Source organism: Lathamus discolor, chromosome 7 (genome assembly GCF_037157495.1).
Source record: "Lathamus discolor isolate bLatDis1 chromosome 7, bLatDis1.hap1, whole genome shotgun sequence".
Lineage (NCBI taxonomy): Eukaryota > Metazoa > Chordata > Aves > Psittaciformes > Psittacidae > Lathamus > Lathamus discolor.
The window spans coordinates 10,715,907-10,731,663 of NC_088890.1; the positions used below are offsets into that span (position 1 = coordinate 10,715,907).

A 15,757-nucleotide genomic window follows, 5' to 3' on the forward strand; every position below is an offset into this window, starting at 1 on the left:
GCAAACCATTAACTTATTTTCCGTGTTATTGCAAGGACATGGCTGAAAAGTATAATTTCTCTTAGGGAAGATAAAAGCTATTTCTTGCACACCTCAATTATGTTTTCCTGAGCTAACCAGGTTTAAGGTGAAGACACAGCCAAGCTATCCTTGGAGACAAAGAATTGTCAAGTTCCGGCTGAGACAGTCTCTTTCTTCCTCCCCAGAATACCCAGCAGTATGCCTAACCTCTGACAAGTAAAGTACAAATCATTACAAGTAAAGTAATGGTATTTGCTGTAACAGCAGCAGTTAGCAGCGACAGTTCATCACTAAGGCTGGCTCACAGAACAAGTGGAATTCCCAGCCACCCAACCCTCTCTGCAGCACATAGGCAGGGACTTCCATTCTTCCCACACAGCAGGACTGACACAGACACCTACAACAGCACCAGAGAACTCAGCAGGGACTTTCTGTTATTTCAAAGAAGTCAAGGTCTTGAGCTCTTCAGATTGGCCAAGTCACAGAGGACTTAAATGAGAGTCACAAATCTGCTTGCACACAGGCTTCAGGTTATGCCTTCCTTTACTCACCCCTACTCCCAGTTCTACTCAGCTGCTGTTTTTCTGACTGGTGAAGGGCAAAGATCAGGTATACACACTCCCTGTGTTTGGGAAATCACCTGCAAGCTTCACAATGACCTTACAAGAACTATACTGTAAGGAAAACACACACAAAAGTGATCAAATACACTATTTTTTTAATGCAGATTCATAAAATTTAAGCTCAGTGTTGAAAATTCGGGACATTTCATGAAAAGCATTTGGTCCTCTTAAAGATTTCCCATCCACAATTAAATACTTCATGGAAAAACAACAATTAAGCATACATTGCATTTTTAATTAGGAAAAGTTGATATTGCACATTATACCAAGAAATACGAAAGTCTGTTTCAGCAAGTTATTCCAGCAGTGTTACCAATTTCATTTTGACATCATTGACTTACACAGAAGGTTCAATTTTAGTGCATAGTATGTGCCCTGCCATTAGAGTAAAAACATATCAAAGCATTTTTAAAACAAGGAGGAAGACAAGTTGGTTCTGTAAAGAATCCAGAGTCTTTTACCATGGAGTCAGCACCAGTCTCCTTGTAGACAAAAGCTGTTCCTATGAAAGATGACTGATCACCTTTCACCTTGCACATATTCCAATGCAGTTTCTAACCATATACTATTTGGCTGAAGCTGACCATATGCTATTTGGCACTGTAACTAATGGTCCAAGTCACTAAGGGCTGAAAGGCTGTGATACCTGCTAATACTGTTCCATTTTAGCTACCTATCACTCTATTTCTGGTGATATACAAGAAGGGAAAATCATGATGGCAGAACAGTTGTGCAGCTTCATTACAGCCGTGTAATTCGCCAAGGACAACTCTGAAGCAGATTTCTGTACATAACACTCAGCTGGAACCCTCACCAGGGCTCAGGTGCTACAGAAGGCACAAAACACTGAGAGGCAGTTACAAGTGCAAATGAAATGCATGTTCAGAGAGCTTAACTGCAAGGCAGGGAAAAATCATGACCAGCAGCCACCAGCACACCTAGGGCAGCATCTGTCACGCCATGACTTTAAATGGCCAGTTGTGGAACACTGCATTAGGCTTCCAGGCTACCGGGTACTTGTCATTTTAGAGCTACGATTAGAAGATCTGGCCCAGTAGCAGCATTTCAGAAAGCCCAGATATTTTTGCCTCCCTCAGTCGGCAGAAAGCACTTCCCTTCATACAGCCTCCTGCACTTCTTTACACGATTACAGACTGAAGTGTACCTGCATGCCCAGGCAATGTTTACTGGTCAAGAAGTTCTACCTTGAACCTCTCCAATACCTCTCTGGATCGTTAACACACACCTTGAATTTAGGTTTTGCTTTTAAACAGGCAACTAAGACATTCCAGTAACAGGTCTGCAAAGCCAATTCTGCAGGAGTTGGAACTGCAGCTGCCCCAAACATCAAGGCAAATGACTACTGCAATGTTTTGTGAAATCTTATGGTTCCCTCTCCCCACCTCCAGCCTTCCCTCCCATTCAAACACACACAGTAAGACTAAGAAAACACGACTGTTATTTTTTTGCCTGAATACAAGATCCAACTAGAATGGAATAGAAGAATCTACAACGAAGTCCCTGAGATGCATCTGTACACTAAAAGATTCAAACAATAACCTCTTCATCACGCCATATTTATTAGAAATGCTTTGAGTTGCAACATCTGGTTGATGAAAACCAATGTTGTCATAAGAACGTGAAAATACAGCAGACCAAGTTTGCCCTTATGTTTAAGCCTTCATTTAAAAATAATTAACCCAACAGTAACATTCAGCTACTTCAACTGTAGTCAAAATTAAAAAGCATGTAAGCAGCAGGGAGTCACTGGAGAAAAAAAACACCACCAAACCCAATAAAAACCCAAACTGTTATATTTAGAATAAGTTGTTTTGGCCTCACTTAGTTTTCAATCCTCTGCTTAAATTTAACTGCTCTTCCTGAAAGTCTATAGCTATTCTCAAACATAACTGAGCTGCAGTTTAAGAAGGTAGGATGCAGCAACAGCAGGTTCTCACCATTCCTCACCAGAACGAGAAGGCACAGATCACAGGTACACTGCACAGGTAGCACAGCAGTCAGCACTGGCAGCTGCTGCACCCACAAACCCATTACAGTGGCATACACTAAGTTTAGTCTTGTGGCACAGGGAAGTTGGCACAATGCAGGCTCAGACCTCTACCTCCATCTCCAGGATGATGCAGAGGCAGCCCCTTTACTAACTGCACTGACACAGAGAATAAACTCAGCCCAGATTAATAAAACTCAGAAACACTCTGGGATGGGCACAGAGGTTGATATTCTTCCAGTATGTAAAAAAAGAGATATTTAAAAAAAGAGAAGCCATCTCATACACAAGTCACTTTGGGATCCAACTGTATTTTGTAACCAGCTGGTCAGAAATACTTTATCCGTTTTGCCAAACAAGCTCAATTTTTCCTGCTAGAAAACAAAACTTAAGGCACTAATATATTAATGCTGACAGGAATGTGGAATAGTTTGTTCTTCATGTACTGTTATACCAGTTCTTAGCAGCATCTCTCTGGAAAAGGCACTAAAAACATGGCAGACAATGCAACTTTTGGAACTTCTGCTCAGCTAAGCTGTATCAAATCAGCTGCTTGGAAAGCTAAGTGGGAATTTCCCCTTCCCTCCCAACCCACTCCCCTATAAAAAAAAAGGCACCTGATTTATTTTATTACTGGTTTCTATAGCTACAGGCTCTTGCAACCATGCAGTTCCATGTAACTGAGGAATATCATGACTATACTGATAGCTTTTTACATGATCAGGAGTTACATTTTCAAGATACTATTCCAGACAGAGTGATTTTTTGTTTCAACAAAACCCACTACCAGTGGGTTCCTACCTGAGTAGTACTTAAGGTTGTGTATTGCTAGTCAGAATAACTCAATAGTTAAAACTTGGTGTACAAAATTGCACTTTCCCATTCCTTCCCCAATCCCAAAATAATTTCAAATTAAATACTAGACCCTTTTCTAAAGGGACATTCGTAACACAGCTACAAAGAGGTAGCTAAGTGGCACATGCCAACTTTTTTTTAAACATATTCAGCCTTCATTTCCAACATTTTGCATAGGAGGTCTTAAAGAAATCTCTATTCAGGTGGCATGTGAAGTTACCGCAGTTCAGAAGACTGAACTTGTAAGAGAACTTGATCTCCCTTCACGTCCATAACTGAAAACTAACAAGCATGGGGAAAGCCCAAGTGACTCCAGCATATGCAGGTGTGTAGCTGAAGAGGAGAGGAATGTCTACAGTCAAATCCCATGCTCCTCCTGACATACAGTAAAAGTTACTCTGAAGAACCATTCAGATCAAGCCCACCATTCGATCAATCTGTCTCATGTAGTTACTCTTCAATGGCAGCAAGTATCTCCTCTCATCAGGAACTCTGTTACACTGTTAACAAAATCAGAATATATGAAAATAGGCAATCCCATAACCTCTAGAATCATTACAGCATCAGTAACCCTACATTTCCTCCCAGTACAGAAAACTGTACCCAACAGAGCTTTTGTTCCTCACTTTCTCTTGCTCTTTGCAAACTTACCAGCACAGACCACACAAATGAGCAGCAAGTGTTTCCCCAGTGCAGGCTGCAAGCTGCGAAATACATGCCAAACTACTGCAGCTTGTTATTCTACTGAGACTTCCTTCACTATGACAACTGTGAACATTTAAAATAATGCTCTTTTTTTCTGTAGGACTGGGGGGAGGAGGAAAGGAACCATGCTAGAACTTACTACTAGAGACTTGAAAATACTGTTGTGTATTAAAAGCGTATCTATTTTGGTTGGTGACAGGCACTGGATCCATAGCTCTGTCCTCAGCTGATGCCTAGCTAATAAAGGTCACCTTTACATGCCTTAAATCCATCTTGAGGGAAGAAAAGTTTTGTTAAATACCCTCTGCTTTTCTCTTTCCCCATCACAGCAACACTGGAAAATTTGAAGGGCAAAGAACAGGTGAAGGGAAAAATAATGGGAAATAAATTAACAAAGCACAAATTAATTGCGGCAAAATGCTTAAAAGGGGACAGGTTTCACCTTCAACATAATCACCCTCACATTATCCTAATCCATTCTTTCTGCTACTTAGAGTGTTTTTCACAGGGACCTTCTCAGACAGTTGACATTTGTAAGGCAAACACTGCTGAGCTTTAAAGTAACACTTCCAAATGGCTCTTTTTCTACTGCCTAACACAGTTCAACATACATCCCTCCTCCAGCACGCAACCAGAAACAATTTGTGTATTCCTTACATTAGAGCTGAAGTTGACTGCCTTTAACTCATTAGGTTTAATTTTTTCTGTGTCGTCCTCTTCTCCAGGGAGGATGTCTTGCCACAGTGAGTTACGGAAACGTTCATCCACAGACACAATATGCCCCTCAGTAGTAAACATATACTTATTTCCAGATTTATGCACTGGATTTTCTTCATCAAACAACTAAACAAGAGACAGGAGAGACAGCTACAGTATACGTGCAACATTCTTCACATCCCATCAAGTTACAAAGGATGCACTCATGCATTTGAAGGATCAAGCAAAAAGCATACCTCTTAGTGCTAAATGGCCAACTGCTGTTAGAGCAAATGGAAATAGATAGTTTTAATGCAAGTGATTTATTTTAGCAGTTAAAAGGGGAGAGGCACAAGACTTCTCACACAACTTAAACTGCCCTTATTTTTTTACACTGCACTATACAGGCATTGCTGGGCTGGCATTCACTGTTTCTATCCACTCACAGATTTATTTGCTTTTCTGCACTAAAGGAGATTGAGTGCCAAATCCTGATGGGGAGGAATGGGAGGCTGCTGTGAGGCACACAAAATGGCTACAAGTAACAATTTAGCTCAAAGCTAAGCAGTAGATGCAAAAGTATCCTTGAAATGAACATACACGTACCAGATATAAGTATTTACATGTTTCACTGAGAAAAAAGCTCTCCATTCGATCTTCCTTTGTCTTCTCTACAACGTGGTGCAATGTGGCATAGCCACACCTGCAAGATGTAAGATTGGTTTGAGTTTAGTTCCTACACATTCTGCTCTTGAAGTGTTCCCTAAATATTCCTTAACTTCAGACCACTCCAACTGTCACTACGGGTGAAGTTAAAATGAAACAAGTCTTTTTTTCTAGTAAGCACTGATTATTGTTTTCTGGTGTTTTGATGAGACTGCAATCACTGACCCTGTGGTTCACCTACTCCATTGTGCAGATTTGTTAAGTCTCTCAAAGAAGCAAGATACTCTCACAGTACCCAGAAGAAAACAGGGTATTTCCCCATTCTGAGCACATGGAAAAACCCAGGTCTGGAAGCCTCATGTCATAGAATCACAGAACCGTTAGGGTTGGAAAGGACCTCAAGATCATGTAGTTCCAATCCCCGTGCCATGGGCAGGGACACCTCACACTGAACCATCTCACCAAAAGCATTGTCCACCCTGGCCTTGAACACTGCCAGGGACGGAGCATTCACAACTTCCCTGGGCAACCCATTCCAGTGCCTCACCACCCTCACAGTAAAGAACTGCTTCCTTATATCCAATCTTAACTTACCCTGTTTAAGTTTTAACCCGTTATCCCTTGTCCTGTCACTACAGTCCCTGATGAAGAGTCCCTCCCCAGCATCCCTATAGGCCCCCTTCAGATACTGGAAGGCTGCTATGAGGTCTCCACGCAGCCTTCTCTTCTCCAGGCTGAACAGCCCCAACTTCCTCAGCCTGTCTTCATACGGGAGGTGCTCCAGTCCCCTGATCATCCTCGTGGCCCTCCTCTGGACCTGTTCCAAGTCCTTTATGTAAAGGTTTCTTCCCAAACTACCCACTCTTAAACACACACACACCCCCAACTTAACATATGAAGCTTGTAATTCTTTCAGTCAACCCCCTACACAGCACCTGAACGCCATTTAACTGCAGATCAGTACTGGTTTACACTCTCCTATGGTTAATACAGACTTGTCTACAAAATCAGTAAATACCAATAGTTGAATAAAAATTCTCTATCTTCCATGTGAGTCTCTCAGTATTACAGTCAGGATTCACTGCTACTGTCTTGAAATGAAAGCCAATATGCAACAGCATCTGCCTTAAAGGCCATCCTTCCACTTTAGTTATACATCATGGGGCCATGATGTGAGAAATATATCTGTAGGATCCATAGAAAAAAACACTAATTTGCCCGTTTTCAGCAACTGATCAACAGTGCATTTTGCAAAGTAGTGATAAAATTCTTAAGCCATAAAGTTGTCACTGGACTGTAGTTTCATTTTCAGGTAAGACAGAAATCATTACTCAATAAATACATCACCACTTGTGGCTTTCATGGGTTTTCTGGTTTACATACATTTGGCAGATCAGATTCTATAGAATATTTATATAATAAAATATATGTGCATAGCAGTGAGAAAAGACAAAAGAACATTGAAAACTGACTTTGCTTTTGTATATTTTTCCAGACTCTGCAGAATATCCATCCCCACATGAAGGTAAAACGGGTTCTTTGTGGCCTAAATAATGAAGACAGACATGAGTTAATCAGTAATTTCAACAAAGGCCTAGTACTATCAAATTCTCATATATTATAGTAAGCTTATCTTTATAGGAACATGACTTAGATTACTATCTGCAAGCTTCTCACACTTGCTTTAGTGCAAATATCAATACAATATGTAGTAAATTCAAACATTTTGGGTAGCTTTCTCGCAGCCACAGTTATTTTAGTTTAGTGTATCTCCTGCCATCTGGAGACTCTGCCTAGACTATATAGCAAGGAAAGCTATTACATTTACTTCAGCTATTTCTGTTAAGAAGTCACAAGTCTCCACCTTGTAAAAATCTGCCAACAGTTTCTTTAAAAGGTCATTTAGCCTCCTTTTTGTCTGTCCTATATGAGAAGTGTTACCTTTAAAGCAAACAACACAGGAACTACAGTGCGTAACAATCTAGTGCTGAAACAGAGACCTCTGTGTAAGAACAGGCAGACCCAAAAGCACCAGGTTTTAGCAGGCCAGAGGCTAGGGGTAGAAAAAGTGACTTTCTGAACAAAACCATTTTTGTCAAAATATGAGCTATAAGCACAGAAAAGTCAAGTACCTGATAAAGAAGATACGTGGATTCCACCAACTCTGGTCTTAGTGGATAAAAGGGAACATCCGGCGCTTGCAATTGCCAGTTGTATCTTTCTGGGAGAGCTCCGTATCTTTTCCATATAGCATAATAAAAAGCATGGAGACAAATAGCATCCTCCACATCTCCTATCAATACCTAGGCATAACAACAGCCATAAACATGCAGGCTTAATACTGCAAGCCAGCAAATTACTTTTCCCTCTGTATAAGAACATGCCATATAATAAAACACTCCCCTCATAAGGCGAGACAAAAAATCACCAACCCTCTCCCTCCCCACAAAAGAAAGCTAATACATTAGTTCCACTGCATCAAAAGCTCTAGCAGAGCTCAGCCTCACAGCATGGTATGCAAATGCTAAGGTTAAATGAAAAAAGATAAAAGTATCTCAAGTCTAGTAGGCAGCAGGCCAGGCCTTCCAATATTGTTATGCTGATGCAGAAGCTGAACTGCCCTAAAACTGCCTTATCAGAACAGCCAGATGTAAACCTGCAGGTTGAAGCTCATCTCAAGAGATGCTTAGATTCATTCCCAGCCTAGGATTAGAATGGGCCTTTCTGACACCTCTCTACTGTGTTGTGCTGTCCTGAACAGAATGGCAGTTTACCTGTAGTCCAGGAAAAAACGCTTGCAAAGAGTCAATCCACGTGTTCATCAGCTGTCCTGTGAACATGTTTACGTTAACGTACAAAGGAGGGTCACCTTCACCTTCATTGCAAGCTTCTCGACTGCCAAGTAACAATAAGCGCATGTAACTATTCACTATTTTAGAAGAACACAGTGCATGTTTCATTTCACAGCACTGCCACCAGCAAAGAGAATAAGCCACACATTTGTCATGCTAGGTTCAAACCCATTTTGAAAAGAACAAAAAGGTCAGTCACGCTCACAGACAAATTCATTCATAAAGGTACGGACATCATATCCTAAAGTTATGGCAGCAGAATCTCTACCAGAAAGTCAAGGTAGTCTAGATCAGACCTTTAGAATTACTAAACCAACCAATTTAATGTATTTCCTTTGCAGTTCTACAGCCTTATCTCAGCTTCACATTTACTAACTTGGATGGTAACCAGATTAGCTTCTTCACACCAATGACCAATGGAGTGAAAGGAACATTAAAATTTATTTCCACAGTGACTACCATGGAAATACGATTTTTTTAAAGAAAAAAGAGAACACTGATTTCTAGAGCATGCCACAAAACACTATACAATCATATCTCGCTTTGGGTCATTGCTTAAGGAATTGACACTCATATGAAATAACATACCCTCTTCTTAAGTGGTTCTGAATGTTCCGATAAGCATCATTGAACATCTCCAAGTCTTCCTTTTCTCCAAAGAGGATGTAAGACTTCAGAAGGTATTCATAGAATGAATCCGACCCTGCTCCCAATCCACTTTGCTTTCCAACCCAATGACCGGTCTGAATATTGACGACATTTCCTTTCAGAACAGACAAAAAGTTAAGATTTAAGTTGACAAGCACAGCACAGAAAAGTAATCAAGAACCAGCACTTGGAAATATTATCTTCAAATAGTCCTGAGGAATGATCAAAGACTACCATCAAAATGAAGTGTTACAGTGCATCCATTCAAGGACCTAGCACACACATGCAGTTGGTTTAAGTACTTTTAGTCATCTGCCAATCTAAATTATATTAATGGGGATATAAATGCAAGAACCTCAGTTTCATTTCCCAGTTTCACAAAAAAATGTGTCTTTGGAGACTTGTGTCCTAAGAACCCATTCAGATACTTCATTTTTCTTACAAAATTACACAGTGCCATTTGATCAACACAGACCACAAGTACACAGGGAGAGTATGACTTAAGAGCTACAGAGGAAGCAGACTGACAAGGTTTATGATACGTCAAAGAAACTCATAGCACGATGGCATTCTGCTAAAGGAAACTGAGGTAGGTTAAAACATGGAGCCAGTCAACACAGCATCTCATCAGAGGAGATTACCTACCTAGCAGCCCAGTGTTATTGCTCCTGAGACTCCAGAGTGCTTTGACAGCTCTCCTGGCCACCCACTCAAATGTGGAATCCCCAAGCAGCCTGCTAAGGATCCCAAATTCCACCAGCAAGGAACCAGCTCCTGCAGTACAGGTTTCATTATTGCTGTCTGGAGGTACCCCATTCTTCAGATTGACCTGTGAAGAGGGTGAGAGTGCAAACGGCGATAAGGCAGGCTGCACCTCGTGCAGTTGTGCTCTCATCTGCAGTCTTGCATTTATTAGAAAGCCTTTTCACTACATTTTGCAATACGTAACATGCAAGATGTATATATTTAGAAAGCCAAAGTATCACTGCTTGGTTAAAAAACTTTCCTGAAGAAATCCTGAAATTCATCTTACAGCTTTAACATCATGCTTAATGGGGGCAATGCTAATTTTGCTCCTCTCTTACTTGTTCATCATCCCAAAGTTCAGACCACTTTTTCATCATTTCTACTAAACGTTCAAGTTCTTCCAAGGGTGGTGGCAGTGCTGTTCCCCGTCTTTTAGTGCTCTTGAAACCAAGAGTTTCCTCACTGAACACTCCTGAACTTCCCCATGCAACAAAATGTTGAAGAGAAATTACACCACCCTCAACTGATTTACCAGACTTTGAACAGAAATGAAAACCACCCTCAACTGATTTACCAGACTTTGAACAGAAATGAAAATCCATGTTTCTACAGGCTGACAGCTCTGGAAGAAAAGCAATGCTGCTGTGCTCAAAAACCAAAAGCAGTCAGGTAAGTGCTAACAGTTTAGTGTTGTTCCACTAGAGCTGACATTCTTCTCCTTGCAAACTGTGTGTTCAAGGAAAAGGATACGGTATTCGAGAAAACCACAGTGGGACTGAGTGCGCCCTCAGCAAGTTTGCTGATGACATCAAGCTGTGTAGATTGGTTGACACACTAGAAGGAAGGGATGCCATCCAGAGGGACCCCGACACGCTTGTGAGGTGGGCAGATGCCAGCCTCATGAAGTTTAACCATGACAAGTGCAAGGTCCTACACCTGGGTAGGAGCAATCCCAGGCACAGCTACAGGTTGGGCAGAGAAGAGATTCAGAGCGGCCCTGCAGAGAAGGACTTGGGGGTGTTGGTCGATGAGAAAATGAACATGAGCCAGCTTCAGTGTGTGCTCGCAGCCCAGAAAGCAACCATATCCTGGGCTGCATCAAAAGGAGCGTGACCAGCAGGTCAAAGGAGGTGATCCTGCCCCTCTACTCTGCTCCCGTGAGACCTCACCTGGAGCATTGTGTGCAGTTCTGGTGTCCTCAACATAAAAAGGACATGGAACTGTTGGAACAAGTCCAGAGGAGGCCACGAGGATGATCAGGGGACTGGAGCACCTCCCACATGAAGACAGGCTGAGAAGGCCGGGGCTGTTCAGCCTGGAGAAGAGAAGGCTGTGTGGAGACCTCGTAGCAGCCTTCCAGTATCTGAAAGGGGCCTATAGGGATGCTGGGGAGGGGCTCTTCATTAGGGACTGTAGTGACAGGACAAGGGGTAATGGGTTCAAACTTAAACAGGGGAAGTTTAGACTGGATATAAGGAGGAAGTTCTTTACTTTAAGGGTGGTGAGGCACTGGAATGGGTTGCCCAGGGAGGCTGTGAATGCTCCATCCCTGGCAGTGTTCAAGACCAGTTTGGAAAGAGCCTTGGGTGGGATGGTTTAGTGTGAGGTGTCCCTGCCCATGGCATGGGGGTTGGAACTACATGATCTTGAGGTCCTTTCCAACCCTAACTATTCTGTGATTCTATGATTCTTGAGTACTCACTGAGCAAATTATAAATTCCAAGCCCAGTATAACAAATACTTCAGATTAGTTTTATTTTATCACAATTATCTTAGAACCAAGTCATTCTCAATAGTTATTTTCCCAGGCTATTTACCTTCAAAGTATTTCTTATTAACCTTCTTACTGACAGCAGTGTTTGTCACTGCATGACATATAGGAAGAAAGCATGGGGCAAGGGCACATTCCAACCAAACTGCACAGAAACAAATGACTAATGACCCATACAGAACAATACGGAGTGAAAGAACAGCCTAAAGAAAACATTTACTAGGCATAAGGAGCCACTTATAAGGTCCATGCCAGCATAATTTAGCAGTTACCCCCACACCTTTTTAATGTCACTTCGAGCAGGTTCAGTACCGAGCACACATATACAGGTACACACAGGGCACAGAATTTGAGTTACAGGACAGGTGAAATACTACTTTTACATTATTTATCCACTGTGTTCGTGTGCTCACTTACCCGAGGATATGGAATTCCAGTTTTGGTGTTCTCAAAGGCCGGAAGTAATCTTACTGCTAGGTCATGAGCCATATGCAACAGTTCATTGTCATAATCCTTAATGGTCATATCACCAAAAGGCTGTTTGGTATCTGTGATTATTATGTGGGCAGAAAGCAGGCTTCCCAAAACCCTATGGGAAAAGGAAAAGTTCTTCAGTTTTTATATCTGATCTGAACCTAGTTCTTCACCTAAACCCTTAGCAGTATTGTGTTTCACTGAAGTATTACTTTGTGCACAGGTACTACAGTGAGATCTGCTTTTTTCCCCACCAGCAGTGAAAGCATCTGGAAGTCACACTGCTCATCAGCAACAGTAATCCCAAAAACCAGTTCTGCAAAATTGGCCTAACCCAGTAGCTCCTTACAACATACCAAGTGTATTTATGAGCAAAGACTTCCTTGCCCCTGCAAATGGCAGTAAAGTTGTTACATACACTCAGTATCAGAAAAAAGAAAGCTTAGCCAAGGTAAGCAGCAATTAAATAAAGACTGTTTAAGCCATTCAGAAAATTAAGCCATTCAAAATCAGACAGTATTTTAATCTCATCTCCAAGGAAGACAGGCCTATTTTTTGCTTAAAACAAAAGTGAAAGCAAACAGCTCCATAAAAGAAAACGAAAATAGAGTATCTGTTTTTCATGAAAGGTTAAAAAACAGGTTATTTAAGGAACAATTATGGGGCAAAGCCTACCAAAGACATTTTTATCGATGATTTTACTTGGTTTCTGCCATATATGTACATGCAGTCTTTAACCTTTTCATTGATTTAAAGACAGAAACTTAGAGCCACATACCTGATTGTTGCCTCAAAAACTTGGACTGTTGAGTCTTTATCAAATGAAACCGTGTCAATCACCAACTTCACTGCTTTCTGGAATTCCGAGGAGTTTCCCATTACCTTGATATAAAAACAAGGCTATTTTGTTTAATTGCTTCAGAAGAGGGTTAGGAAACAGAATGACAAGTTTACATTTTAGACCAGTAAACATATTAACTAGACACAGAACTGAGTATTGCAAGCTCCCACTAAAAAGACTTTCTGGAAGTTACTCATCCTACTGACACGTAAAAGTGCATTTTTAAGAAGTATGTGAAAACAGGGAAATCAACAGATATATTTTTGTCTGTTTTACCAACCCATGCACTCACATGCTCTTCCACCCCCGATATTGGTCTTTTGGGTGACCTTTTAGAGCAGAAGTCTACAAACTTAAGATCTAGCACATTGAGTGTTTTAACTGCTTGAACTATTAGTTTAAGAGTTCAGTTTAGCTCAAAAGGTAACACAATTTGCAGAGCAATGAAGTCTGATTCATTTATTTGACCAGTGAAGACCAGCCTTTCGGGCTTTTTACTCAACACTGCACACCCTGCCCAATAAGTTCTCCCATGCCAGTTTTCTTTAGGTATACCTTAGCAATTGATTTCCACTATATCCAGAGACAGACCCAGCTTCAAGGAAACAGGAATATGGAAGAAAAACACAGGGTCCTGCTTGTATTAGTTCAGGTAAGGCTGGGTGTACAGAACTCCCGAGCACTTTAACCATGTGCCAGCATGCCTGCTCTTTCTGCTACCCAGACCCAGCAGGAAAGCATTCACATGCTTGATCTGAGCAGACGAAGAGCTAAGTAGGCATTCTCCATGCAGAAGCTTCCAAAACACAAGAGACTCTAGGAATCAGAAGTTTTATAGTTGAGAAAGTTATGTACTGTCCCAAAAGGTATGGATGGGACAATGAGACACTGGTGAATGAGCACAGGAAGGCAACTGTTTAGCCAACACACCACCAGCAACGCAGCATGGATCCCTACCCACTGCTTCAGTTAAAACCAACTTCCTGCTTTCGGTTCTGTTCAGTTAAACAGCTGAGACCTCCTCCCTACAAACTGCAGTTCCATGGTAGCAATGGCAAGTATTCCGTAACATTAAGCACACGTACAGTGCTTGCACACACAGGAAGAGAGAAACGCACTCTGGATCCAGTGCATCAGTGACACTCCAGAAGGCCAAGAGTCTGCCCTGGCTGCAAAAATGCACCCGTATCGAGGATTAACAGAGCAAGTGAAACTCATGCATGCTCAGTATGCGGGATTTCACGGCGCTAAAATCTCCCATCAACCGACTAGAGCCTTTCAGATGTTAATATCTATGCCCCCACCGAGACACGGCTTTCCGAGTTTAATTAGCAAAAGAGTTACTCTGCGGCGATGCATCCCAGCTACATTAATGCACCTTTGAACTGATCGGCAAAGTTCAGAGCGTCCCGAGCTTCCCCGGGGCTTAAACTTAACGGGGCGACCCCGGAGCCTTCTCGTACAACACAGCCCGGCGGTCGCGGAGGGACGGACAGACAGACGGAAGGAAAGGAAGCGTTCCCTGCAGGAGCAGCGCCCACCCTCCCCGGCCCGGCCGCGGACTCACCGCCAGCGTGTCCAGCGCGTCGATCAGCGTCAGCGAATAGTTCCCCAGGACATCGTTGATGTTGAGGTTGGAGCTGGAAGGGGAGAACCGGGCGTTAGGCCCCGCCGCGCCTGGCTCCCCGGTGTCCCGTCCCCCCCCTCCGCCCCGCCACTCACGGGTCCCGGCGGTCGGGGCCGCGGCCGCGGCAGTGCAGCGGGTCGAGCTCGTCCCGGGGAAAGGCGTGCTGCATGTAGCTGTCGTAGCTGAACACGAACATGCCGCGGGCGGCGTCGCGCAGCCGGGCCCGCAGCTGCGGCGGGAAGGCGCCGCTGTAGCGCCGCTCGTACTCGTCACCCGCCGCCGCCGCCCCGCCGCCATCGCCGTCCCGCCGCAGCAGCGAGCCCCAGTGCGAGGAGCCGGCGGCGCCGGGCGGCGGCGGGAAGGGGAAGGGGAAGCGGCGGCGCAGGCAGAGGCCGGGCGCCAGCGCGGGCAGCAGCGCCAGCAGCGCCTGCAGCGCCAGCCTCAGCAGCAGCAGCCCCAGCAGCACCGACCGCCATTGCATGGTCACCTGCGCGCCGCGCGCATAGTTTAAAGGGGCCGCCGCTCCCCCGCCCCGCGCTGCAAACCCCACGGCGCGGCCCCGCGCCGCGCCCCCTTTAACGGCGGAAGGGAAACTCGGGCCGCAGGGCTCCCATTGGCCCAGCCGGGACCGCCCGTCGGTCATAGGGAGAGCGCCGCCGTCACTCCAGGGCGGAACCGCGGCGGGGCGGGGACGGGGCGGCCCGGGGCTGTCGTGGCAGGGCCTGGCGGCGGGGCTGCCCTGCCCGGGGAAGGGCGAGGCCTGCGCCCGGCCCAGCCCCCGAGGGGGAGGTGGAGAACTGGGGGCCCTCCGCTGTCGGGGGAGCGGCGGCGAATGAGGAGTGAGAGCTCTCTGCAACGCCCCCCGAGTCCAGTAACGTCTGCAGCACGGCCCTCCTGCTGCTGCACAGCCCAGACCCCCTTACCCCGCAGGCGGCACCCGCGCGCTCGCCGTGAGCAGCTGTAAGCGAAGGCTCACCGGGGAGCGGACCCCCATGTGACAGGACGAGCTTTCCTCCTCACCCGCGGCAGAAAGAGGGGAGGAGCTCGGAGGAAGCCGCGCTGTGCTCCTGGGGTGTGGAAGTGGGGGAGATGGATACAGAGCCGACAGCTCAACTGCTCAAACGGCCAGATGGGGAACGGAGCAGCGCCTGCGGCTACGGCGGCACCGCGCACATGGTGAAGCAGTGTTCGGTGCAGCGCTGGAAGAGAGCAAAGAACAAGCT

General features: G+C 44.5%; 1 protein-coding gene across 1 annotated transcript; it reads right to left on the reverse strand.

Moving 5' to 3' along the window:
• Window positions 1-722: 722 nt before the first annotated feature.
• On the reverse strand, window positions 723-15,152 carry EDEM1 (ER degradation enhancing alpha-mannosidase like protein 1). Its single transcript, XM_065687359.1, has 12 exons — window positions 14,630-15,152; window positions 14,475-14,547; window positions 12,845-12,948; window positions 12,010-12,181; window positions 9,720-9,903; window positions 9,015-9,189; window positions 8,349-8,469; window positions 7,707-7,877; window positions 7,047-7,120; window positions 5,515-5,611; window positions 4,870-5,055; window positions 723-4,007 (listed from the first exon to the last, which is right to left on the reverse strand). Exons 1-12 carry the CDS (start codon window positions 15,013-15,015, stop codon window positions 3,918-3,920), a joined length of 1,833 nt encoding a protein of 610 aa, XP_065543431.1. The 5' UTR covers window positions 15,016-15,152; the 3' UTR covers window positions 723-3,917.
• Window positions 15,153-15,757: the final 605 nt, after the last annotated feature.